The 25,807-nt window shown below is 45.8% G+C and overlaps 2 protein-coding genes across 2 annotated transcripts in view; both read left to right on the forward strand.

The window, feature by feature from the left end:
- Window positions 1-1,495: 1,495 nt before the first annotated feature.
- On the forward strand, window positions 1,496-3,983 carry LOC308592186 (transcription factor HES-5-like). The gene is made up of 3 exons (XM_081203479.1): window positions 1,496-1,587; window positions 1,880-2,045; window positions 2,382-3,983. Exons 1-3 carry the CDS (start codon window positions 1,534-1,536, stop codon window positions 2,636-2,638), a joined length of 477 nt encoding a protein of 158 aa, XP_081059605.1. The 5' UTR covers window positions 1,496-1,533; the 3' UTR covers window positions 2,639-3,983.
- Window positions 3,984-7,330: 3,347 nt separating this feature from the next.
- PANK4 (pantothenate kinase 4 (inactive)) overlaps window positions 7,331-25,807 on the forward strand; it is a 28,556-nt gene continuing 10,079 nt past the window's right edge. Inside the window, exons 1-13 of the mRNA XM_081201500.1 lie at window positions 7,331-7,515; window positions 13,125-13,207; window positions 13,908-14,116; window positions 15,644-15,827; window positions 16,332-16,424; window positions 16,712-16,865; window positions 17,753-17,934; window positions 18,867-18,948; window positions 20,095-20,195; window positions 20,485-20,640; window positions 21,248-21,360; window positions 23,296-23,383; window positions 24,310-24,461. Coding sequence (XP_081057626.1) covers window positions 7,380-7,515; window positions 13,125-13,207; window positions 13,908-14,116; window positions 15,644-15,827; window positions 16,332-16,424; window positions 16,712-16,865; window positions 17,753-17,934; window positions 18,867-18,948; window positions 20,095-20,195; window positions 20,485-20,640; window positions 21,248-21,360; window positions 23,296-23,383; window positions 24,310-24,461 — 1,733 coding nt within the window. The 5' untranslated portion in view covers window positions 7,331-7,379. The remainder of the gene's footprint in view (window positions 7,516-13,124; window positions 13,208-13,907; window positions 14,117-15,643; window positions 15,828-16,331; window positions 16,425-16,711; window positions 16,866-17,752; window positions 17,935-18,866; window positions 18,949-20,094; window positions 20,196-20,484; window positions 20,641-21,247; window positions 21,361-23,295; window positions 23,384-24,309; window positions 24,462-25,807) is intronic.

Consider the following 25,807-nt stretch of genomic DNA (forward strand, 5'->3'; position numbering starts at 1 on the left):
TTCAGTGGCTTTTGCACACAGAAGGCCCTAGGTTCGATTCCTGGCCTGGAGATCTGCTGCTAGTCATGGTAGACCTTTTATTTGCCAAAGTACTAGAGACAGTGAAGAAACATTGAAGGGTGATTTCGTTTAACCAAGTGGAAACCAAGGGAGAGGCGGAAGGAGAATAAAGTGCCTCACTAAGGACTACCTGCTTGAAGGGACATGGTACTTGCTAAGTGCTACTTGCTTAAAATATCATGATACTTACGAATTATTTCACCTTTTTATCACTGGCAATGATCACATTATACTCCCTCCCCCCCCCCGCCCCCGTCTCTCCCTCCCGCTGCTTTTGTGAGTATTTTCCTCTCTTTTCTTTGATTTGGGAACTGAAAAAATAGGTGTATTTTGACCTTTGTGGGCTTTTGTTTTTGTTTTGTTTTTAAGGCTAGGTGACTTTGCTTGCTTTGCTTTTAATGACACAGCAAGGCTACCTAAGCGTGCAGTATGGCTGGGGATTCTGCTTGTGCTAATTAGCCATTATGAAAAAAATAAAAATGAAATTATTGAATAATCCCGCAGAGGAAGGGTGGGGATTTAACACTATGTAAGTACCCATTGCATTGCGGCCTGGGGATGAAGGGAGGCACAGCTAAATACAAGAACTCGTATGTGTGATTTTGAGAGGGGGGGCTGGGAGAGATGTACCCGACCAAGTCCTACTCACTCAGCCTAAACCCATCAATGGACCTAAACTAGTCAAGTTCATTAATTGCAATGGTTCTACTCTGAGGAGGCCTATAATCCAGGGTGGACGTCAGCCAGATGCAAAAAGAAAAGGCAAAGACCTTGTGCACCTTTAATAGAGGATAATTTTTGCTGACAAACTTATGTTCCAGAACTCCATGCACCCTCCCCAGAACATATGTTTTCCCTTTTACATTTTGGTTGCTATTCTCTGAAAATCAACCTCACTGTATTCATTCAAGCACACTTTGATGTCAATGGGAAAGGTCTGGGTCTCCCAAATCCTGCTAGCCCCCCCCCCCAACCCTTTTCAAGGGAAGCTTTTGGAAACGGGTAAGCTGAAGGGGTGGGGGGAAGGTGTGCGCACACACACAGTCTTCCTGAGCATCGCTCCCTGGCACTTAATTTCGCTGCATCCTGGGAAAAGGGCAGCATATTGAGATGTTGACGTCCCTCCGGCTCCCAAGGCTGAAGATAATGGCCGTTCCCACATTCCCATCCTCCTCGAAACTGGTCTCTGTTGTTACGCGCCCCCCACCCCAAGCTCCCCAGTCCACCTGCTCCTTGGGGAACAGTGGTATTATCCCAAAGCGATTCACAGTCAATTTACCATGCTGTAATAGATGCCTCCCCTATTGTCCCGGAGAAACTCCCCCATTGGCCAGGGAGTGTGGGAAACTCCAAGACGCTCTGGACCCAGGCATTTGGAGGAGGCTGATGGGTATAAATAGAGGCCCCCACTCCCTTTTGCTTCCACACAGCAGACCTGAAGCCAAACAGTTTCCTTGCTTTCCTGGGTTAATCATGGCAACAGCCGGCGCTTCGCTGGAAATCCAGCCATCCAAAGCAAAAAACAGAGTAAGTGTTTTCTTCTATTGTCCTGCTTGGAAATGGTCAGATCCTGCCCTGTCAAGAGAGAGGGGGTTGTGTGGAAGGCTAGCAAAATGGACATGCTGTACTTAGCTTCCTTATACTGAGTCAGACCAATGGGCGCAAGAGTCTCACTCAGACTTACCTGGCAATGTTTGGTGGGGATGTTTAAACCTAGGTTAAATTTTGCACGCAAGCAGACGCTCTTATCGCTGAGCCATGGCCTTTCCCCACGTGTGATTTGCTAACTCTCTCTTTTCCTCTCCTTGTCGCCTCACAGCTGCAGAAGCCGCTGGTGGAGAAGTTGCGCCGCGACCGCATCAACGGCAGCATCGAGCAACTGAAACTGCTTCTGGAGAAGGAATTCCAGAGACACCAGCCCAGCTCCAAGCTGGAGAAGGCTGACGTTCTGGAGATGACCGTCAGCTATCTAAGATACAGCCAAAGTGAGTGCTGGTCTTGTTTATTTATGCTAGAAACCTGTATCGGTTTAATGCCATATTCAGTGCATGCATCTTCACCGCTACTGAATTCTGGGAGGGGTAGTTTGGTCAGGATTGCAGCGAAGATCCCATGTGCCACTCAGAGAATGACATTTCCTGTGGCTGCCTAGAGTCCTTGGCACAATGACAAGTCCCCAAGGTTCTCTAAGGAGAAGAAATGGCTGTTAAGCTAGGCTTAACGTGTTGGGTAGCTATGCCCTTTACGTAGCTAGTGTATGTTAGGTCAAAGCACCACTGTGGGCACCCTCACCTCTAAATCCCATCTCTCTTTCTTCACAGCACTGGCAACTTCGTCTGTAAGCAGAACCCAGGATTACAGCAAAGGCTATTCCTCCTGCCTGAAGGAAACTCTGCAATTCCTGGCCATCCACTCAACGAACTCCGAAGCCCAGAGCAAGCTCTTAAGTCACTTCCAGAAGCCTTGGGAGGTGGCTAGCAAGGACACCTCTCCACTTTCTACCCTCGCTCTGCTTCAGAAGGGGTCACCCCAAGGCGCCGTCTCAAAACCAGCCTACAAATTGTGGAGGCCTTGGTAGGAGAGAACTCTTATTCTCGACATGTGTTTCTAAGACATCCAGGAGGAGTTGGCAATTTGCCATGCAAATCCTGCACCGCTCCTCGGGAGAATATGTATTGATATCTGACTGACAGAGGCCTTCCTCATTCAGAAAGGCAAAGTGCTCAGAAAGGAAAAACCATTCTGAAAGAATGAACCAATGTCATCCTTTTATTGGGAGAATTCCGAGCAGCTGTCCCAAGGGGAACAACAAATCGTTATAATTGTGCTGTGTTCGGATCTTGATGCTTATTATTAATTGATAGAAAGTGTGCAGAGATGTGTGTGTGTTTGAGGTTTGTTTTGTTTGCAAAAAAAAAAAAGAGTAACTTCTAAGAAGTTTTTGGGCCGTTTTCTTTTTTCAAGAGTCTCTGTGCTTTGTGTGACTTCCTTGCAGCCACAGCAACAGACTGGCCATATTTTGGTGGCCAGGGTGAATACCGATGAAGGCTAGGGAACTGAACAAATCCTCAGCTTGCTTACTTCACTTACAATTCTCAGGGCCACCTTCCCTTTATGGGAAGCCCTTGGGGGCCGCAATTCAGTGAGGGGTGGGGCCAGAAGTAGGCAGAGTAATAGGGTGTGAATGTTGCCTTTGCATGGCAGGCTATATTCCAGCCCTGCAAATACTAGGTTTTGAAACACACAAATACCCCCACGTTTCATCCAAGAAGGGCTATTACGAGTTCATGGACATATTTCAGTCAGATGAAAGAACTCAAGGAAGGTGTGATGCAGGGCTGCAATGAAGTTCTGTAACATTTGTAGATTTCCAACACACATGTAGTCTGTGAAACAGCTGCTATTTAGCTGTGGCCACAAATGCAAGAGGCTATTTTGAAAAAAGGGGAAAAAAGGCCTTTGAATGTTGCTGCTGTGATTAAGTTCTATAATATTTGTAGACTGTACAGAGTGTGGCAAGAGAAAAGCGTTACCCTGTGACGATAACGTGTAGAGGATGTTCTTCAAATTGGTTGACTCTCCAAGGCAGAGTGTTTGTGTTCGAGATGCTGAACGAATGCTTTTTATAAAGGCAGAAACATAGTTTTCTATCCTCATAGGAAGGAACGTAACAGCCCAGAGTGCTGAAATATGTATAACATGAATTGTTTAAGGATGTCTTTTATGAAAGGCTAATTGTACAAATTGTATTTACTTTTCTTTCGGTACCATAACTGTTTTTATGGTAAGTTAATTTTTGCTGGCTACCGTCCTTGGAGGATGATGTAATGTTGTTGGGTGTGACGCACCGAATCTGTAATCCGTTGGAAACCACTTTTGCACAGTGAATGAGAAACAAATAAAACTAGCTTGCCTTACATGCATTTCAGTGTATCCAGTGAGTTATTCTGATTTGAGATGGGACACTCTGAGCAATCGGCCTCTAATATCAAGGGAGTGTGGAGTTTTCACTTTGCTTTACAGCCAGATTGTTACTCATGAGTTAAGGCTGCAATCCTAACTGCACTTACCTGAGAGAAAGCCCAACTGAGTTCAATAGGACTTACTTCCCAGGAGACATGGTTACTAGGACTGAACTGTTAATTCAATTGTGTTCAATGGAGCAGACTCCCCAAATCTGCTTAGGAGAGAAGTTTTAGTGAACTGTACGCACACATAACAGAGCATTTGTTAGTGGTGTTGAGAATTGTTTGGAAAGGCCCCTATTCCCCTCAGAGAGCTACAATATCCAGAGTTCCCTGTGAGAAGAGATTGACTGTTAAACCAGTCTAAGAACCGTAGTGGGGGAAATAGGGGTCTCCTAACAACACTCAAGACTACAGCTCCCAGGAATCTTTGGGGGAAGCCATGACTGCTTAAAGGGGTAGGACACTGCTTTAAATGTACAGTGCAGATGTAGAGAAGCCCTTGTCTCCTAATCCCAGATGTGTGGAGGTGTTTGTGGTTCCCCAGGGGTGCAAAAACGACATTCTGCACATGCACGAAAGCTGTCCCTTCTTTCTTATTGCATTGCTTGTCTAGGCTAGGGCAAAGCCCGCTTATGACTCCAGGAAAGCCTGGCTCCAATTGCAACCTGAAAGAAGAAACCCGAAAGAAATAATCAATTAACCAAAAACCTCTCTGTTTCACTTATTATTTATTCAGTTTCTTACTGATCCTTCACTAAAAGGTCCCAGGACAGAATACAATATTTAAAATTCATTACTGAAAACTATTTAAAACAAATTAAGAGTCACAGGGCAGATGCATCTCTGCAAGGAGGGAATTCAACAACCTTGGAACTGCCACAAAGAATGCTCTCCCCTGCCCCCCCCAAGACCACCCATCAGATAGAGCGTATTGCAATAATCCAATCTGGAAATCCAAACTTGTTAAAGGCCTTCCATGTTCACTCAAGGCATTCTCTGTGGCAGCCTTTCAGTTGTGTAATTCCCTTCCCAAACACATATGTCGAGCATCTTCATTATGCAGAAGATTTACCCTGCCTTTTGAAACCTCAGGTGTGTGTTTTTAGGACCCACCTTATTCCTGTGCCTGTAATCTGTTTCAATTATCTATTCATTCATTCATTTATTGAATTCCTATACCACCTTTCATCTGAGGATCACAGGGCAGCTAACAATATAAAAACACAAAAATACATAACAAACAAAACAATAAAATAAGAAACAAAACAATAACTATCACTATGTTTTTATATGTGCTGTTAGCTGCCCAGAGTGAATAATGATAGCCGCCCGCCCCGTAAGATTAAGAACATAAGAAAAGCACCCACCAGCCACCCCCAGAAAGGAGGAACAGCAACACTGTCAAGCTACATTGCGCCATCTTGTGGGCATTTCTCCTTTAAAACAAAAACAACCCTGACAAGTGGGAGCTGCAATGAAATGTAAGGTCATTTGCTAGCAAGGTTGTCCAGCCAGTCGTGACCTCCACCAATATATTTATTCTACCCTCCCACCACTCATCTCTTCTCCTTTGTCAACGTTTTGCGGCTATAGAGCATGCTTGACTCCAACTGTTGCTGTGGGTTTAATTGTGAACATCCAACTGTATATTTTAACGCGTTTTACTCTGTATTGTTCATGGCCCAGGGAACATTACTTACTGGACAGTGTACAAGCATTGTTAATAAATGCATTCTACCGGTGGGGGGCGGGGGAATTGCCCTTTATTATTATACTTCTGCAAACCTCAAATGCCTCATTTTTCAGAGACCTGCTCAGCTAGTCCTTAGGGGAAGGGCCACATCGAGGTGGTTAGACAGAACCGGCCCACCCGTGAGGTAGGGTGGAGCAGCCGCCTCAGGCGTTGCAAACGCAAGACACAGCACCCCACCTGCCACACTGCTTCTGTCGTCACTGGAGAAGCAACCCAGGCAAAGGAGGCAGAGCAGTCTGCCACCCCCCTTTGCCACCAGTCGCCCCCCACGCAAAGGGGTGGCAGGAGGCCCTGACAAAGCTCTCGGGAACATCTCCCTATCGCCAAGTCGTCATGAGATGTTCCAGACATCCTTGCAGTGTTTACCCCTTTCTCCACCCACTGGCAAGGATTTGCAAGGGGTTTTCCTTGAGGGAAAATACTTGCAGAGCCTCATGCCTGCCCCCCACATCACATGCGTGGCCGTGGGACATCTTGCCTCAGGAGCCGTAACATTTCAGGCCACCCCTGTGAGCATCTGTTTTGCATGCAGAAGGTCCCAGGTTCAATCCCTGGCATCTCCAGGCAGGGTTGGGAATGTCCTGTCTGAAACCCTGCAGAGCTGCTGCCACTCAGCAAGTACAATCATAAACCAGATGGATCTGTGGTTTAATTCAGTGTAAGGCAGCTTCCTACATTTTTTTTTTAATGCAATCTCCTCTGGATTTTGTAATGAATTTCTCCAGCCAAGAAATGTGTGCTAAAGTGCATATGCCATCGTAAAGTCTCCATAAAAATTCAGAAGGGCTTTTTTCTTTTTCAAATCCAAACTCTCCTCTGCAATGCATTCCTCCAACCAAGTAACGTGCACAGAACTGCATATGGTACTCTAAATTCTCCATTAAAATGCATGTCTGTGAAAACATACAAAACTGCCTTATGCTTTGCAAAAAAAAACCAACAACGTGTATGCTAGGAAAAACTGCACACAAACATGTGCAGAACAGGACAAATTCACACTAAAATAGTGATGAATATTCAGGAGGCCCCCCCTTTTTTTTCTTGGGAAAACTCTTCTCTGAATTTTGCAATGCAATTCTCCAGCCAAGTAACGTGCAGGGAAATGCAAATACTAGCGTGAAATCTCCATTAAAAACGCATACGTCATACAAAAATGCAACATGCTGCAGGAAAGTGCTTTGCAATATATATACGGTATATATAAATGTGTGTGCATGGAGAAAAAAACTCGCTAAAAAGTTGAGTATAATTTTCGGGAATGCTTTAAAAATAGTAATGATGGTGATGTGCAAATCTAATGTGGAAACGTGGAGAACCGAACTGAAGGAATCTGGCAGATCCATCTGTCCCTACTCCCGAGTAAGCGCATTTGGAGTGGAGGCAGCCTAAATCGTTTTCATTCCCTGGGTGCGAATGGCGAAAGGGAAGAGGCGTGGGCGGAGCTTCTGGCAAGCGCCGCCCACTTCCCCCCCTTTAGATGTATGCGGAGCCTCTTTCTCCTCCTCCTCCTCCCTGGCATTTAGCACGCAAAACATATGCGCATAAATTTGCATGCCTAAAGAGGCCGGGCACGCAGAGAGCGGGTCGATGCGTCCAAAATGGCGGAGCGGGGCGGGCGAGGCGGTGGTAGGAACAGCGGCGGCGTCAGCAGCAGCCTAGACAAGAGCATCACCCTCCCGCCGGACGAGATCTTCCGCAACCTGGAGAACGCCAAGCGCTTCGCCATCGACATAGGTGAGCCGGGGCTGGAGGGGAGGGACGCCGCTGAGGGCGGAGAGGCGGCGGCAGCCAGCGCCGCTCCTCACGGCCACTTCACCATCTTCATTTGAGAGAGAAAAAGGGAGGCGGATGCGCGGAGGAGCTGAGGCGCCGCCGCCGCGCGAGGGTCGCCGGGAACGGTAGTCCCGCTTCCCATAGCGGTCCGTGGCGGCTGAGGGAGAAGCGGACGGCAAGTCCCGGCGTGCCCCGGTGCCGAGCGGGCGGCGCGGCGCACGGCGGGAGGTGTAGTCCCCGCTCTCACCGCGGCCGGCGCTGGCTCGCGGCGAGAAAACTACGGAGCCCAGAGTGCCTTGCTCAGGGGCCGGGAGGGGGCGGGGGAGAGGTAGAGAAGAGAACGTATAAACAAGGTTGCCCGCTTTGGCTGTACCTTCCCTGCCATTAGGGGTGGGAAACCCCGCCAGGGTTTGGGGCTGGGGGCTGCCTGGGTATCGTCCCCATACTTGGGGTGGGGAATTGGAAAGGAGTTTGACCTTGTTTTCTCCCCAAGTGAGGGCTGGGAAATGTGCTACCCTTGGAGGAAGGGGAATTAGGATTGGGCAGGTTAGCAGAGGTGGCCCCCAGGGCCTTTCTCCCCGGCCCTCATGGCTCTCCTCAGCTCTCCACCAGCCCAGCATTGCACACATAGGATCAGAGAGTTGGAATGGTTCACGAGGGTCATCTAGTCCAACCCCCCTGTGATGCAAGAATCTTTTGCCCAAGGTGGGCTTTCGAACCCACAACCCTGAGATGAATAGTCTCTTGTGCTCTATTGACAGAGCCTTCCTGAGTTCTGTTTTTTGCTTTGCTGGAAACGTGCCCTTGAAATGCGCCTCTCGTTCATCTTGTCGGAGGGCAGGCGGATGGGTGTTTTATGTGTTCCAGTGTAGAAACTGACCTGTTGTGTAAAGTTAAACTTTGCATTCGTTGCTCTGCCCACTTTTGCTCCCTCGGCCCGTCCATTGCTTGAATGTGGCCCTCAGAAGGTTGCCTGGGAGGGAATGTGGCCCTCGGCCGGGGGGGGAGTTCCCCACTGCTGATATGCAGGTGTATTATTACACGGTCATTTTATGTAACGTGCTTTAAACATGTTCAAAGCCAGTGCAGTGTGGTTGTGGCATGTTGGAATAGTACCCAGAGGACCAAGGTTCAAATTCTCCCTCACCCATGAAGCTCGCTGTGTGACCTTGAGCCAGGTGCTAAATATCAGCCTAACCTAGCTCACAGGATTGTTGTGTGGATAAAACAGAGAGATTTTGCTATTTTAAGCTCCTTGGAGGAAAGATGGGATACAAATGAAATAAACAAAAAATAATAAACAAAAACTGAAAGTACTGCTTAATTGGTATAACATTATATCCTATCTATTTATTTTTAAATATATCCCACCCTTTCTCCCCATTAGACTTTGGTGTTTAAAGTGCTTTGCATATATTCAAATATACTACAGTGTGGGATTAAGGAATTTGTGGCTGAAATTGACATGATTCTTCACCGGTTGAGGCAGGCCAGGAAATGGACAGTGGGCCTAGGTTTGGGAGAGTAAGTAGTACTGACCTGCCTTTATCACTTGTCTTGCATTTGTCCCTGGTTTTTCATCCCTGAACGTTTGCGTGTGTGAGGAGAATAGGACAGATCGGAGATTTTGCTGCATCCCTGTCAATGAGGCACATCCATTCTAAATCATACTTAAAGCTGAGATTAATAGATTTAAACGTTGCTTAAGTCAGTGGTTTCAGTGGTTCTCCTTTGAGATGGACTACTACTGGCTATCACTCGAACCTTTTACCTGTCTAAAAGAGAAAATTTTCATATTATGTGTGGGTGGGGATAAGCCATAAACCTCATTTCAAGAAGAGGTCCTTTGTCACATAATTATGCTGATTTATAAAGAACTAGACATCTCATGCCATTGCATGTTGTTCCTGGAACTGCTCTTTAGCAAACATTGGTGCCTGTGCCTTACTTTTGCTCTTTTGTTTGGAGAATTATCTGAGTTGTGTTTCCTCAAGAGTCATTTAAAACCTGAGTCTTGCTGGAACAAGATGGTGTTTCCTGTTCTCATTTTTGTCTTAGATTTTGAATCATCTGCAATTCATGTCCCACAGTAGATAAAATTATACCATGCAATTAAAATCAAAGGATTGGGTTTGCATTAAGAGCTTGAGCTGGTATCCCCTGCCCCCTTGTGGAGTGTAACTTCTCCAAAAAAAGAGATGATGATAGCTTTGTTTTTCACATTTAACCAAAAATGTGGGTTAAATGCTAGAGCTTGATTTCTTCTCACTAGGTCAGAGTGGAATTAAAGCAAGGAGATTAGCTGTAACCTCAGACACAAGAGCATCCCACAGTGGGTGTCCGAAACAGTGTTTGGACACCCACTTAGCTCTGCCAATTAGACATAAATCAGGTATCACATGTTGTTACACTCTAGAAAGTCCCCCCCCCCCCACCTCACAGTTTCAGAACAGTGTCACAGCGGACATCAATATAGGTCTTTGTTTTTAATAAAATCTTATTCAGTGCTGTTTGTTGTGCATTTGTCACTTCAAGCACAAAGACAAAATAAAAAACCACAAAAGCAAACTCCCTACAAAGAGTATGTATATTAATTCAGCAGATGTAGTAAAACTGGGTTCAGATGCCCAGGCTGTCTTTCCTGGTGATATACGTGCAGAATTTTCTGTGGAATCTGGTATAAATTGGATGTTGGGAGATCTTCTGCCTCGCACAGCTTTCAGAATCAAGTGTTACAACTTTTTTCACGGACTCCAGGTTGCTGATGGGAGTTTGTGGGAACGTTCCCCTGATTATTATTTTTAAAAAACAGCCTCTGTGTTTGGTGCAAGTCCTTGCATTCTCCCTCTCATGTGACATTTCTACATGTAAGCCTTTCGCCTCCTTGGGGAACATTTAAAATGTACTTAATAACAACAACAACCTGAGAGCACATGCAGCTTGAACAGACTTATGATGCATCCCTGTTCACCCCAACTCAAATTCTGGAGTGCATGCTGTTTCTTTCATTTTTAAATCTTTTAGGAAGGAACTATGTGCCAGCTTTAAAAGTGTATTGGAGCAGCATATTTCATAAAAATAGGGGAGAACCTAAGAAGATACCTACTGGAACCAAAGGCATATGTAATCCATCCATTGGCAAGCCTGGCAATGCCCTTTATGGGAATCCCACAAACAGGACCTGAGTGCAGGATCACTCCTTCCCTTCTGTGGTTTCCACCAACTAGCATACAGAGGTACAATGCCCCTGACAGCAGAAGCTGAACACAGCCATCCTGCTGTGTTGGTCTAATCCTTTTCTAAAAGGATCCAAGTTTGTGGCCACCACTGGACCTGTGGGAGCGGATGCCACAGCCTTAACTATGCGCTGTGTGCAATATTAATTTCCTTTGTGTGTCGTGTTTTCCTGCGGAAGGCTGCAACTCCCTTATCTCAATGGGGAAGAGGAAACGCTTCAGTTCAGCATTTTCTGCAGCTTTCTGGAGATTAGTCCTGACAAAAGGAAATAACTACACGTTGGGCAATCCTGAATATTGTGGGTGGGAACTACCAAATAACCCGTGGCGAGGGTGGGCTTGGAACGCTCAGAGCGGATTAAGCACATCCTTTGGTTGTAAAATAATTGTCGCTTTCCTGGTTCCTTTGCTGATTAGCTTAAATGTCAAATTCAGCCTTTTGGGGACCTCTTCTGGTGCACACAGGAGAGAGAGAGGAGGGTGCAGCCATAAAGGATTAATATTTAAAATTATTTCCTCTTGGTGTTTGTATTGGGTTTTTTAAAAAAATCTGTTGCTACTTCCAGTGCATATTTTATATTCATGTTTAGTTTTTCTGTATTGATATTTTATAATGTGAGCTGTTCGTAAATTAATGTCGGTCCAGCTTGGAGGAGACCTGCTGAAATTAATGCCTCTTTGGATTTAATTTTAGTAGGCCTACACTGAGTAAAGCGTTGTTGGATACACCCCAACATATTTTAGATGGAAAAGAACTTTCCAGTTATAACATATGCAACTTTTCACCGTCTAGCTATAGTGTCTGAATGAATATGCTCCTATAGCATCAGTACCTAACTCTATGGTCAAGTTCGAAATTAGGTTGAACGTGTTGGACTAACACGTGGGAGGCTGGGATCAGACCCCCCCCAACTTAATGTTGACCTGTCACTTGTGGGTGCATAGTAAAATTTATCATATGCACAGTGTCGCTTTCGAAGGCAATGATTTGTCGGTGCTTGCAGTGAATTGCCATGTTATGCTGGTGACATGTCATTTGCAAGAAAACCTCCCCCCCCCCCCGAGTTTCCAAAAAACATTACTGTAAATTTCAAACTTGCCCATGAACTATTAGCTCTGTGCATATTGCTACAGATGGATTTCCCCACCGCCCTACTTCTAGAGAAAACAATTATCGCAAGTTACGGGAAAATAATTGAGGTTGCCCAACAGTTACATTGCTCACAGCTCAATTAAAAGTAAGCACTTAAACTACTTGTGGCATGCTTCTTGATTGTTTTTGTAGGGAGGATCAAGCTGGTCAACAATCAGTTTACTGTTAATTGGAGTTCAAATGATATTAGCTAAAGCACAAAATATTACATAAAGAAGCTTACAAATGTTACGTTGGTCACTAAGGCATTACCTCACAACTTAAAGGCTGTATAAAACCAAGCTGGCGTAATGTGGATTAAAAACAGGTCATATTGTAAGCAGTTGGCTCTCACCTTATGCAGGGGTTCCATTCGTGTAAAGCCAGAATTGAGCATAGTCAATGCAACCCTTTAAAAAACTCTCCCAAAGCAACTGAAGACTCTGATTGCCTCTACAGTGGTACCTCGGTTTACGAACTTAACCCATTCCAGAAGTCCGTTCTTAAACCAAAACCGTTCTTAAACTGAGGTGCGCTTTCCCTAATGAGGCCTCCTGCCACCGGTGCCCTTCCACCATTCGGCTTCCGTTCTTAGACCGATGTAAAGTTCACAACCCGGGACACCACTTCTGGTTTTGTGGAGTTCGTAAACTGAATAGTTCGTAAACAGGGCTGTTCTTAAACTGAGGTACTACTGTACAGTCTCTCCCAATTCTGATACAGACTCTTTCTGAACCTCCAAATGCTCTCGCAGGAAGAGTGCAATGAGGGATGGGATAGCCAATATTTTTTCCCCATTCTCCCACCCCCTTGCGACGTTCCCCCCCTTTCACTCCCCCCCTTTTTTGGCCAAGCATGTAAAACTGATTACACAAGTAAATAAGCTGCAAATCCATTGTATCTTCAAGCAATATAACTCTGTTTTCCTTATCTCCTTAATTTTAAGGTGGGTCACCACCTAGGACGCATGCCAGTTGAGGCCAGCTTGGTCTAACTTAACAGGTCTCTGCTGTCCCTGCCCTAATCTTGTAGACCAGAGGTAACCACTGCAGTCCTCTCCTGATGTTGCTGGACTACAGTTCCCATCATCCTTAGCTAGCTGAGGCTGATGGGATTTGTAGACCAAAAACTTCCAAAGAGGCCCCATGTTAGCTGCTCCCAATGCTTATCTCGCTGCTATAATATTTTTATTTTGTCGGCAGGTGGGTCACTAGCCAAATTGGCTTATTATTCAACAGTACAGCATAAAGTGGCGAGAGTGCGATCTTTTGATCAGTCAGGAAAGGTAAGGTTACTATTATTTTTATTACTGTGCAGCCAAAATCCTTACTGTTTTTGTTAATGTTCATTTGAAGATAGTGACAATAAAAACATACTCAAAATATACGAATGTGTGGATATTGCAATAGTTTTAAATCATGCTATAGTGGCATTTTGCGGCAGATTGGGACTGCTAAATTTAGACTTCCTCAGTGGGAGAGAGAGGAAGCGGAGCTTACTCCCATCAGTTCTGCTGTGACAGGCCAGCTCCATCAGACCTCCTCTCCCCTTGACTGTCACTTGGGGGCAGCCATTGCGTCAGGCTTCCTCAGAGGGAGAGATAGGCGTTGGACTCATTTCATCAGTTTTGCTGGAGACTCCGCTGCATCAAGCACCTCCTGCCCCTGAACTGTGCCAGCTGGTCCTTATAGGAACAACTATTTAGAAATTGGTGCCCGAGTTTTTGCTTTTCCTCTTCCCTCCCTATCCCCGTTTCCTTGTGTGTCACATTTTTTTTTAATTGGAAACCTGCGGGTAGGGACTGTCTTGTTTTACTTGATTGTATGCAAGCAGCTCTGGGAGCCTTTTTGGCTGAAGTGTGGGGTACAAATGCTCCAAACAAGTAATAATTAAAAAATAAAAAAGGAAAGCAACCTCTGAATTTGCTTTTCGTTTTAGAGTTGGGGCTGTTGTTCACTTCTTCTTTTCGTTGCTGTTCCCCAAAGGACGTAGAACACGAATCGCCCTACGAAATCACGGTGCAGGAGGAGATAACGGCTCGGCTGCATTTCATTAAGTTTGAGAACGCCTATATTGAAACCTGTCTGGACTTCATCAAAGACCATCTCGTCAACACGGAAACGAAAGTGATCAAAGCCACAGGAGGTGGTGCGTACAAATTCAAAGACCTTATTGAGAAGAAGCTGGGACTAAAGTAAGTGGAAATGCAGAGGCATCCTTTGTGTTGGAAATTATTATTATTGGCTTTGATGGGCTGCTATATGCTTTGATCACTTGGCATTGGCGCAGGCCTTGCCATGAAGAAGTAGTAAACCACTTGCTTTGGGAGGCAGATTCTCTTGACTTATTTTTACCCAGTTCTTCAACCCCCAAACAAGCTTCTGTAGCAACATACAGATATATACATATACACATATACAGTGGTACCTTGGGTTAAGAACCTAATTCGTTCTGGAGGTCTGTTCTTAACCTGAAACTGTTCTTAACCCGAGGTACTCTTTCTGGGCTAGCGGAGTCTGTAACCTGAAGCGTCTGTAACCTGAAGCATCTGTAACCTGAGGTACCACTGTATCTGGTTATACAGTTGTATCTTGGAAGTCAAACGGAATCTGTTCCAGAAGTCCGTTTGACTTCCAAAACGTTTGGAAACCAAGGTGCGGCTTCTGATTGGCTGCAGGAAGCCCTGCGGAAGCTGCATCGGATGATCAGGTTCTAGAGAATGTTTGCAAACCAGAACGCTCACTTCCAGGTTTGCAGCGTTCAGGATCCAGGGTACGACTGTATTTCTAAATAAATCTGTTACAGTAAGCCTGCAACTCACATGCATTTAACTTGTGCGCATCCAGCCTTACATGCTTGGCAAATAAATAAAAAGGGTGTCAGGAGGATAAAGGAACTCTGGCAATCCCACCTGCCATAAAACCCCAATTTGTTTTGACTATACGCGATTTTGGCTTTAGGTGCAATCCCCGGAATGTAACCCCTGTGTAAGTTGTGGGCTGACTGTTGTTTACTTGCACATAAACTTGGGAACTGGCTGCCTCTGGGCTGCAGAATCGGACACCGCATAGACTTCTCAATTTTTTTATTCTAACTTGATGGGCTGGGTGGAGGGAAGGCTGGTAGGTTTCACAGGGCATGTGGAGGTGGTCTGTGAGCAAACAGAGACCGGCATAGCTGCAGAAGGAGTGATGCCTCACCTAGACTTGAACACAGCCGCTTCCTTGTTCACCTGTGGTGAGAGGAAGCAACAGAGCAACCTGCAATACAATTTGAATGTGTGTGAGGTTCCTTGAAAAGAATGAGATCTCACTGAAAGTGGGGTGACCCACTCCCTGTTCTCAGAATTGCCAAGCAAGATTAATGCTATCAGTGGAGCACAACGTAAGGGACAGTTCTTTTTCACCGGTCGAAGAGAATTCTCTCTAAAGTGATCAGAGGGGAAGACTTCACAGCAGGAACTTTTTTAGGATTATGGGTACTTCTGGAGTTTTGAGCAAGTTGCTGTGGGCACCACCCATTTCTAGTCACTTCCCTCCCCCAGATTCATTCCCCACCAACACACACACGCCTGAGACAGAAAGAGACAACACTTGCACACTTCAGTTTTCGAAGTCATTGTGGTAAAATTCACAATTAAAGTGAACAGAATTAATCTGAGTCTTGTAAAGCACATAGAGCTGAAATAAAAGGAACTTTACTTTTTTTATTCATGTTTTAGGTTAGATAAAGAAGATGTCATGACCTGCCTAATTAAAGGGTGCAACTTTGTGCTAAAGAACATCCCCCACGAGGCATTTGCATACATGAAGGATGCAGACCCAGAGTTCCGGTTTCAGATGAACCACCCACATATTTTCCCTTATTTGCTAGTCAATATCGGCTCGGGAGTTTCCATAGTGAAGGTATGTAAAATCAGCTTAACAATTCAATTGATAATTCGTATGCAGATATCGAAAGTGTAGTTCAGATTAATGAAGGAAAGGCCTGGTGGCTGGAATCTGGCTGGTGACTGTCTATCCAAATGACACTTGTCACCTTTGCCTGCGGCCCCACCCACCACTGACATGCTGCCCCCAGAAGGTTGTGCAAAAGGGAATGTGGTCTTCTGTCTGAAAAAGGTTCCTCACTCCTCATCTAAAACATTCATCTAAAATATGGCTCCCTTTTGTCTCGCAATTGAAGATCTTCCTGCTGCTGCTCCACCTGGTTAAACCATGCATGGTTTGCATAGGTCACCTGTCTAGGCTGTTCATCCCATACTGATCCCCACCTTTCTCTCTCTTCCTGGTTATTTGAAAGCTGGGTTTCCCCAAGGGAAAAACATGTCCAGGCAGGCACACACTGAGATATGTGTTCATGTCGATATTATAGCTGTAATCTCTGTGTTCTGTTGTTGCTCCTGATAGGTGGAAACGGAAGATAAATTTGAGTGGATTGGAGGGAGCTCAATCGGAGGGGGCACTTTCTGGGGTCTCGGAGCATTGCTTACACAAACAAAGGTAATACCAGAGGATACAATTTTGTCATGACTTGGGTGTGTTGCTAATAAGGGAAGATCTCTTGGCCACCTTGGTTGCCCCTCTTGTCCTACGTGAGAAGCACAAATTGGTGTTGATGCTTCCTAGACCAAGGCCTCGTTCTTACTGCAGGTAGTCAATCTGTGTCTGCAGTGAACAGCTTCAGGTGGGGAGTCCACAGGACCTAAGAATTATCCGTCATGTCAAGAGGTGCTCAAGTGACGTTTGCAGGGTGTTGTTTGTTTGTTTGTTTGTTTGTTTGTTTTTAGAAATTTGATGAGTTGCTGCAGCTCGCTTCGAAGGGACGGCACACAAATGTCGATATGCTTGTGAAGGATGTTTATGGTGGGGCCTACCAGACGCTGGGGCTAAGTGGAAACCTGATCGCCAGTAGTTTCGGGAAATCTGCCACAGCAGACAAAGGTACCACTTGAAAATTCACTTCGTCGTGCTGGTGCGGTGATAAAACCTGTGAAAGAACCCATGGGTTTGTCTGCTGAGTTGCTGCCTTGCTCTGTCAGTCTTTTAAAACAAACAAAGTGTGTGTAAGGCTCTAGCCAACTAGGTTTTACTCAGAGTAGGCCCATGGACAGAGCTCACCATGTAACTTGATTCTGATGAGGCTACAGGTCTAGTGTTGAATTAACCAAACCAAGCCCCAGAGTTGCTGCTGGCTTCATCCCTGATTCATTCCACAAAACCACCCGAGTTCCCTCCAGAGTAAATTCTGGCCCGTTCTTACTCATCTACAACTGGGATGACCCTCTATCAGCTTTTCTCAACCTGTGGGTCCCCAGATGTTGTTGAATTACAACTCCCATCACCCTTAGCTAGCAAAGCCAGACCTTAGGGATGATGGGAGTTGTAGTCCAACAGCATCTGGGGACCCACAGGTTGAGAACCACTAGATCCTGTTGGCCCACAACCCCCATCAGCCTCTGCCAGCATGCCCAAAAGATGGGGATGAAGGGAGTTGTAAACCAACAACATCTAGAGACCACCGCGTTGGCTACTCCTGACTCTAAAAGAGTACTCTTGGGTATGTTTGCCTATCCCTGGATTAAAGGGACAGTCTTTTATTTTCTTCTGGGTGCCATATGCTAGAGGTAGGGGCAGGGCCAGAGCCAAATTTTTAGGGGGCACACTTTTTCCTCTTTGTCTCTTTCTTTCTCCTCACTCAGCAGGTTGTCTGCTCTTCCCAGAGACCCGACCTGATTGCTTGCAAACGACTTTTACAATTGTGCTGTGGGCCATGAGTTGTTTATCCATACTTTTATCTCTTTCCCCCCCTCTTTCCCCCTCCTTTTTAGAATTTTCCAAAGAAGACATGGCAAAAAGCTTGCTTCATATGATCAGCAACGATATTGGGCAGCTGGCTTGCCTCTACGCCAAACTCCACAACCTGAACAAAATTTATTTTGGAGGCTTTTTTATTCGAGGCCATCCAGTCACCATGCGCACAATTACTTACAGTATTAATTTCTTTTCCAAGGTAATGAATAATTATTATTATTATTATTATTATTATTATTATTATTATTATTATTATTTATTGGTTTTAGTTTTCAGGGAATGACTAAAGGTGTTTGTTTGGTTTGCAGCTGTGTGATTAAGTCAGGGGTGGGTAATCTGGTGCCCACTAGATGTTGTGCAACTCCAGCTCCCGTCTCCCCTGGGCTTTCGTTATGCTTGCTGGGCTGATCGGAGTTTTGAGTCCAATAATATATGCAGGGCCACAACCTCCCCATTCCTGGATTATGCAAAGCACTGTGTGTGTGTCCAACCTTTCCCCTAGAACTGGGACTCAAGGCAGCTCACAAAAATTAAAACAAACATAGATAGCTGAGAACATAAAGGTTAAAAAGTAATTAAGCTATAACAGAATTAATAGCTGCGACCCACCCTTTCAGCTTTGTCACGCTTGATAATGCCTGTAAAGAAACAGGTAGTCATTGATCTAAGCCATGCTAGTCTAGAGACATGGCTTTCTTTTTAATGTGTCATTTATTGGAAGCCCTAAACGATGACCCTTTCTGTGCATCTGAGTAGTACTAGCATGTGATACAATGCAGAAACGAGCGAGTCAGGCAAAATCAGTGATAGGGAAATTCGTGCCCTCTTCACTCCTCAGTGACTGCCTAGTTTGTTCGTTTTTGCAAAATATCCACTGCAGTATTTGCCCCCGTTGTCTTTATTTACCCCAAATGTGACTGGAGGCAGCAAAAAGCCCAATTCAAGCGCCGTGTTTACGCTTGCAGAATTTCTGCGTTGAAATAGGTCTTGGAATTCCTGCACAAAGTCAGGGTTGCAGCTTATGATCTGTGCTTGCCCTTTTGTTAAGAGCTGTTATCACAGTAATGCAAAAAGAGCTTTCCAATCTATTGGAGGCCGTCCACAAACACAAACATTTTCATGTTGTGGCAGGGAGAGGTTCAGGCCTTGTTCCTGAGGCACGAAGGATACCTGGGAGCCATCGGGGCGTTTCTGAAGGGAGCCGAGCAAGACAGTAAGTACAGAACTCCAAAAAAGTTCACAATCCTCTGTGGGAGAGTCTGAACCCCCCACCGGGGTGGGGAATTAAGTCTCCTGTTCCAGCCATTCTTGGACTTCTGGGCATGGAGCTCCCAATTTCTCACTCCATTTACTGTAGTGGGTTTTAAAAGAGATTTGGCCTCCTCCTCAGCCCGCCTGTTTGTGCCAGAACATGGCGCCGCCACCACCTCCTGCCTAGAAAAAGGAGGGGGAAAGTCAAGCCTCCAACTGTGACTTCTCCCCTAACAAGACCCAGTTGTGACAAGGATAATCGGCCAACAGAACATAGGATTGTCAACTTGGTCGCCTGCCCATGAGAAGTCTCTCCCTTCTTCTCCTCCCCCACCTCCGTCGCCCGGGGTATTAAGAATGTTTACTCATGTTCCCACTGTTTTATTACTGGAGAGGGTAAAAGTCTTTCTTCTTTTCCCAATTTTTGCTTAATTGTTCTTGTGGTTTTCTAGCCCGATAAAACCACATAGGCATCGCTTGAAAGCTTCCAGGCACTCACCAGTAGGAATCCAGGTTTTCACACAGCTTAAAGCTTTACTGCTGGCAAAGAGTCAGGGGCATTTCCTTTGGGCTGCATCCTGCTCAGAGTAGACCCAGTGAAATTAATTAACCTTGGTTGGTTCTATTCCCTGCATTGGGTTTACTCTGAGTAAGCCTAGCGTCGGATGCAACCCTTCGTGACCGTGACTATGGTCATTCACCATCAGAACATTGTAATAAGTAAATATAATTAACTTTCATTCGTTTCGTCCCTAACCTTTTTATTTTTTAAACCAGGGTTTCCCAGACTTAGGTCTTCAGCTGTTGTTGGACTACAACTCCCACCATCCCTAGCTAGTAGGATCAGTGGTCAGGGAAGATGGGAATTATAGTAAAAAAAAACACACAGAGACCCAAGTTTGGGAAACCCTGCTTAAACCCAATTGTATGATCCAACAAAGTTCTATTGCATTCCCCAAACACCTGGCTTTATTTGCTGTTTGCTTTTATTCTTTGTACAAGAGATTGTAAATCTGTGGCATGTGTGGGAATCTCTCTCTTTGCATCTTCTTGTATGTTCTTGCCTTCAGCTAATGGTTCTGTTTCTCTCCTCCCCACCACCTCCTAGATCCTAATCAGTACAGCTGGGGGGAAAACTACGCTGGCAGTTCTGGGCTCATGAGCACGTCGCCGGACATCTGCCCCATGCAGCGAGAAAGGAGCGGCACGGTGAGTCTCCTTAGGATAGAGCTGCGCAGGTGAGAAGAGGCTGGCTGCTGGACCAGGCCAAAGGCCCACCTGATCTCACAGTGGCCAACCGGATGCCCATTATGGGAAGCCTGGCAGCAGAACCTGGGACTTAAAGGACGTGTAGTTATGCTAGATTGCCGCTGATGCACAGGTCCCCATCACGTTTCTTTCCCCAAGTTTCTCCAGGCATAAACCACGTGTGTTAGTTCAGGTCTCCTATCTAATTTCATTCTATACTGATCGCAAACTTTTCTCCCCTCTTCCCAAGTTTGACATGTTGGAAATGGATCGTTTGGAACGACCGCTTGTCAATCTTCCCTTGCTGAAGGATCCATCCACCTACATCCCGGACACAGTTGACCTCACCGACGATGCCATGGCTAGGAAGTACTGGCTCTCATGCTTTGAGGAGGCCTTGGACGGGGTGAGGGCCTTCTATTAAATGTGTTGCCACGTATATCACATGGATTTGCAGGGGGTTGCAGATTTCCTAATAGGAAAGTGAAGCCCATGGAAGTCCACCGATTCTACAGGAGCGTCTGCGGAAACCCAGTGGGCTTAAATAGACTCAAGGAGTCTATGAATCAGGGCTGGTGAGGGGTGTGACTAGAAAGGGTCCAAGGGGCCAGAGAGACCTGAAGGGCCACATCCAGCCCCAGGACCTCATTTTTCCCATCTCTGGGTTAGCTGGTAAGCTAAGCCAGTGTTTGTGGACCCTTGGAGAAACTTGAGATTTCTTTAAATAAATAAATAAAAATATGTCAGGGGATTTTTTTTTTGCCCTCTTGCATCTTAGATGTGTGTTGCTGTTTTGTTTTGGTCAGCTGCTTTCTTCAAACTAGAGCAACTATTTAGCCTAATCTAGAGGGTTTGCTGTTGCCAGGGCCCGGTTCTGACATTTATCTTTGCCTCCAGCTTCATCTGCTTTCGTTTTCTATTTAACAGCAACAGAAGCCGCAAAGTCTTGGAGGTGCAAGTAACAATGCCCTTGGCACTGTCTCTCCCTCCGCTTTCCTTCCTTCCTTTGCCAGGTCGCGAAGCGAGCTGCAGCCAGCCAGCCAGAGTCTGTTGATGCAGCTGAGCGAGCCGAGAAGTTCCGGCAGAAGTACTGGGACAAACTTCAGACGCTCCGGCAGCAGCCTTTGTAAGTCGGTGCGTGCGGGACGGCAGTGGGTTGACTTAGCTGGAACCTTGTGCACATTTTAAACACCGCTGGGCGTCTTGATGAGCTGCTTGCTACTTTTGCATCCTGAGTAATTCCCACCAGTTTTGTAAATGGCTCTAAAAGACGGCTAGTCTTTATCCTCCGTGAATTCTGCCTATCGATGGCCACTAGCCACGATAGGCATGTTCCAGCTCCAGAGGCAGAACACCTCTGAATGCCTGTTGCTGGGAATTGCAAGTTGGGAGAATTGTGGCTGTAGTATTTTTTGCTCTATAAGACGCACCAGACCATAAGATGCACCTAGTTTTTGGAGGAGGAAAACAAGAAAAAAAATATTCTGAATCCCAGAAGCCAGGACAGCAAGAGGGATCGCTGCACAGCCTACATTCGCTCCATAAGACGCACACACATTTCCCCTTACTTTTTAGGAGGGTAAACATGTGTCTTATAGAGCGAAAAATACGGTATGTCCTGCATTCCAGAGGCCTCTGGTTGGCCGCTGTGGCAACAGGAGACTGGACTGGATGGGCCTCATTTGGCCTGATCCAGCAGGGCTTTGGGGCTTTCTGCTCTGGCCAGCTACATCAGAGAAAGGGAAGCTTTTTCAACCTTCTGGGGGCCACACTGGGCAAAAATCACCAAGCAGGAGGAATTATTGGAGTTCAAGGACACATTCAAGCCAGTGCGACTGGGGAAGGGGTGTGGCCTGAAGCAAGTCCCGAGAGCCAGATTCGGCCCCCAGGTCTGAGTTTCCACACTCCTGAACTGGATGTATTCAGGAAACCCACAAGCAGGGCACGAGGGCCATAGCCTTCTCTCTGCTGTGATTTTCCAGCAACTATTAATTCAAAGGCTTTCTGAAGGGAAGTACATGGGGAACAGAACTTGTAGCCATTGATAAATTACCCTCCATGACTGTTGAATCAGTTAGTGGCTGTCAGCGCATTGCATGATAATTACTTCCATAGTTGGGATATGCGCTGGAAATCTTTCCTTTTGTCTGTCCTTTTTTCCCCCGTCTCCGTTCAGCTCCTATCCACTCCTCCTTTAGTTTATTTCACTATATGTGTGTTTGAAACTCTCTGCCCCTTGCTGTTTGAATAACTTCCTCCCCAAAGCAGCTGATGATCTCTTTAAAAAACCACCACCATCAGCTCTGCCGCAGTGTCATGTAAAAATAAGATACAACCGAACAGCAAGCTAGCGTAAAAAGTGAAGAATGGAATATAAAGCAGGATGCCAATCATAAAACGCAGTATGAAGCTCTTAAAAACCCAGCAAGAAGTAAAAAGTGCAGAAGGAAACAGACTAATTTGGAAAGATTAGGGAGGGAGGAACGTATTCAACCCGTGTTGAAAACAACAGTGCTGGCTGCGTGCTTCACTCCTAAGGGAATTCCAGAGAACCATGGAATACCTTTTCAGAGCAAGCCACTTAATTATCTTGAGATGCATGAGAGAGGGATATAACTAGCAGAGCAAAAGTTGCCCTTAATTACCCTGCACGGCTAGAAAGGGGAAGGGCAAGAGCTCAGTGGCACACAGAAGGTTCCAGGTTCAATCCCAGGCATCTCGCAAGTAGGACTGGGAATTCCTGTCTGAATTCCTGAAGAGCCTCTGCCAGTCAGTCTAGACCAGGGGTAGTCAACCTTTTTATACTTACCGCCCACTAATGCATCTTTCTTGATGGTAAAATTTCCTCACCGCCCACCAGTGCTCGACGGAAGGAGGATTCAGCTTGTGCCATAGAACCCCCTACCGCCCACCTAGAATCCTGAAACGCCCATTAGTGGGCGGTAGGGACCAGGTGTATACAGTGCTGGGCTAGATAGACCGGTGGTCTGATTCAGTATAAGGTTTCTGTGTTCTCAGCTGACCTATGTCCTCCCTGTCCTTTCCCTTTCATCTTCCCCAGTGCCTACGGCACCTTAACAGTTAGAAGTCTGCTGGATACAAGGGAGCACTGTTTGAATGAGTTCAACTTCCCAGATCCCTACTCCAAGGTAAGTGTTTCCTCCTTAACCTTCTGGCTGTGCTCAAGTAAGCCTTACCTAAGTTCTACTCAGAGTAGACTCATTGAAACTAATGAACCTCAGCCAGATGTATTAACATCACTGGGTTTACTCCCGAGTACAACTAGCGCTGTTTACAACCCCCTTAGATTCTCAAATCTTTTCTTTCCCATGAGCAGTAATAGACAAACTGCAGATTCAGGTCCCTGCCCTGAGGATTTCCCCTCCAGAGCAGTTGATAAAGAAGAGTCCAGAGTAATGGGGTAAATGTACAAATGTACAATTGTAAATGTACAAATAAATGCCCTGCATGTATGCAAGACTCTAGGAGTGAGAAAGTGCTGGGAAGATACCTAAAAGAGGTGAGATGTTGCTAAAAGATGGAATTGTTTTGTTGAAAATTGTAACCCAAGATGCAGGGATGTAAGACTAGAAAGGTACCTGTTTTTGTAAATAACATTTTTTAAAAAAAAACCACAGACAAAATAGGCAAAACCCCTTCCCCACCCTCCAAAAAACAGGCAGTCCAAAAATCAGTTTCATTTGAAAGCCTGTACAGCAGGTGCCCAGGTATAATGCTTTTCATGATTTCTATAATTAGGGAGCCAACACCAAAAAGACCCCGTCTCTGAATTCTGTCAAACTTATTGTTTTTCCCAGCACCAAACTCACATTGCTGCTTTGTAATGAAGACGTTACTGCTGGGTTTTAGAAACATCCACCTCTGAGCATTTTTAGCAATTTCTGTGAGAAATGGCTCTTTTTATATGCTCTTGTCAGCTGTGGTTATTCAATGATCCCATTGGAGGCTACAAAGCAGAGAGCTTGGGGTGGGGGGAGGGAAAAGGCGCTTCTAAAGGAATTGAGCCTTATCCTTCCTCCCTGTGCATATCACCTTGTGCCTTACTTTCTTGCAGGTAAAACAGAAAGAAAACGGCATCGCACTAAAGTGTTACCAGAGCGTTATCGACTCTTTGGATTCACTAGGCTGGGAGGAGCGGCAGTTCGCTCTGGTGAAAGGACTTCTTGCAGGGAACGTCTTTGACTGGGGAGCAAAAGCAGTCTCAGAGTAGGTGTTCTAACCGTCTTTGTAAAGTTCTGCATCCCCACCTCCCCTTAAAAGACTTTGAATGCCCTTGTATTTTATTTCTTCTTTTTCCAGCAAGTGCGCTAATGACTTCTGCTTTGCCATCTGCAAATCGTTTTACATTCCATTAATGGTGTTTGGGTGTGGCTAATTCTCCCCATATGACTGAAGTGGGCAGATTAATTCCCTTAAAAAAAACCCAACACACCTCATTGCATGAGAGGTCACTTCATTAGCACTTAACCTGGTTGGTAACTTGCTGACATGATAAATACAGAATCTAGTAGTATGTGTAGCTTAGGGCTGCCATACTGGAATTTCACCGGGGAGGGGGCTTTCCAAAAGGTGGCGCTTTGTGCTGGATCTTAGGCAAGTCAATCAAAAAAAAAATTTGGCTCAACATCATTGGGGTTTCCAAAAAAAAAAACCAACTCAAGAACTTTTTGGTGTCTTGGTTTTTACTTTTTGAAATATGGCAACCCTAGTGTAGCTGTAAGACTAATCAAGCATTTGTTTCCCTAGCGTGATGATGATAGGGGCATGCTAGGAAGTCTCACCCCCTCTAACACATCTGAGTCCCTGTTTTTTAAAGTCCTTGATGAACTGAAGGCATATTTCTGAAGTGGGGAGTCTCCTCCTCTTAGAGGTGGACTTTCTCTCTGATTTTTGAAATGTGTGTGTGCACACACACTGATATTTGATGAAACGGAGTATTAAGAATTGCAGTCCAGCCCTGCTTCCTCTCAAATTGGCATCTATAAATAGGGCTGGATGGATTATATATTAGCGGAAATAACTCTGGCAGTGGCTGGTAGGGCAGGAAGCGCAAAGAGGGAGTGGAGCCAGTGCTGCCATCTGAACTGGATGTAAGCAAGCAGGCATGCAGGTGTGGGGCTGGTGAAGGGTAGGCAGAGGTTGGCAGGGCACAGCCCCTTTCACAAGCTGTCATATACCTTCATTTAGGGATGGACTGTAGCTCAGTGGCTGGAGCCCCTGCTTCGCATGCAGAAGGTCCCAGGTTCAGTCCCTGGCATCTGCAGGTAGGGCTGGGAGGGACTCTTGACGGTAACCCTGGAGAAGCCACTGTTAGTTAGTGTAGACATTACTGAGCCAGGTGGACCCAATGCTCTGACCTAGTATAAGGGAGCCTCCTGTGTTCCTGTTTTGTGTCTGTTGTGTGGTCCAGTGGCAGAGGAAATAATCCTCTGCATGCAGTTTCAATTCCCATCATCTACAGAGAGCAAGTCATGGGAAAGACCCGCCCTTTGCCCGGAACTGTGGAAAGCTGCTGCCAGTTGAGATTTAGGCCAAACTGGGCTAGGTGGTCT

This window comes from Podarcis bocagei (assembly GCF_964188305.1).
Source record: "Podarcis bocagei genome assembly, chromosome: 7".
Lineage (NCBI taxonomy): Eukaryota > Metazoa > Chordata > Lepidosauria > Squamata > Lacertidae > Podarcis > Podarcis bocagei.

What these genes read in the sequence shown, in the direction of transcription:
- LOC308592186 (XM_081203479.1), top strand. Translation starts at nt 1,534, where the DNA reads ATGGCAACAGCCGGCGCTTCGCTGGAAATCCAGCCATCCAAAGCAAAA. An exon ending in CATCCAAAGCAAAAAACAGA is followed by an intron (nt 1,588 to 1,879) that starts GTAAGTGTTTTC and finishes GTCGCCTCACAG; the next exon opens with CTGCAGAAGCCGCTGGTGGA. An exon ending in CTATCTAAGATACAGCCAAA is followed by an intron (nt 2,046 to 2,381) that starts GTGAGTGCTGGT and finishes CTTTCTTCACAG; the next exon opens with CACTGGCAACTTCGTCTGTA.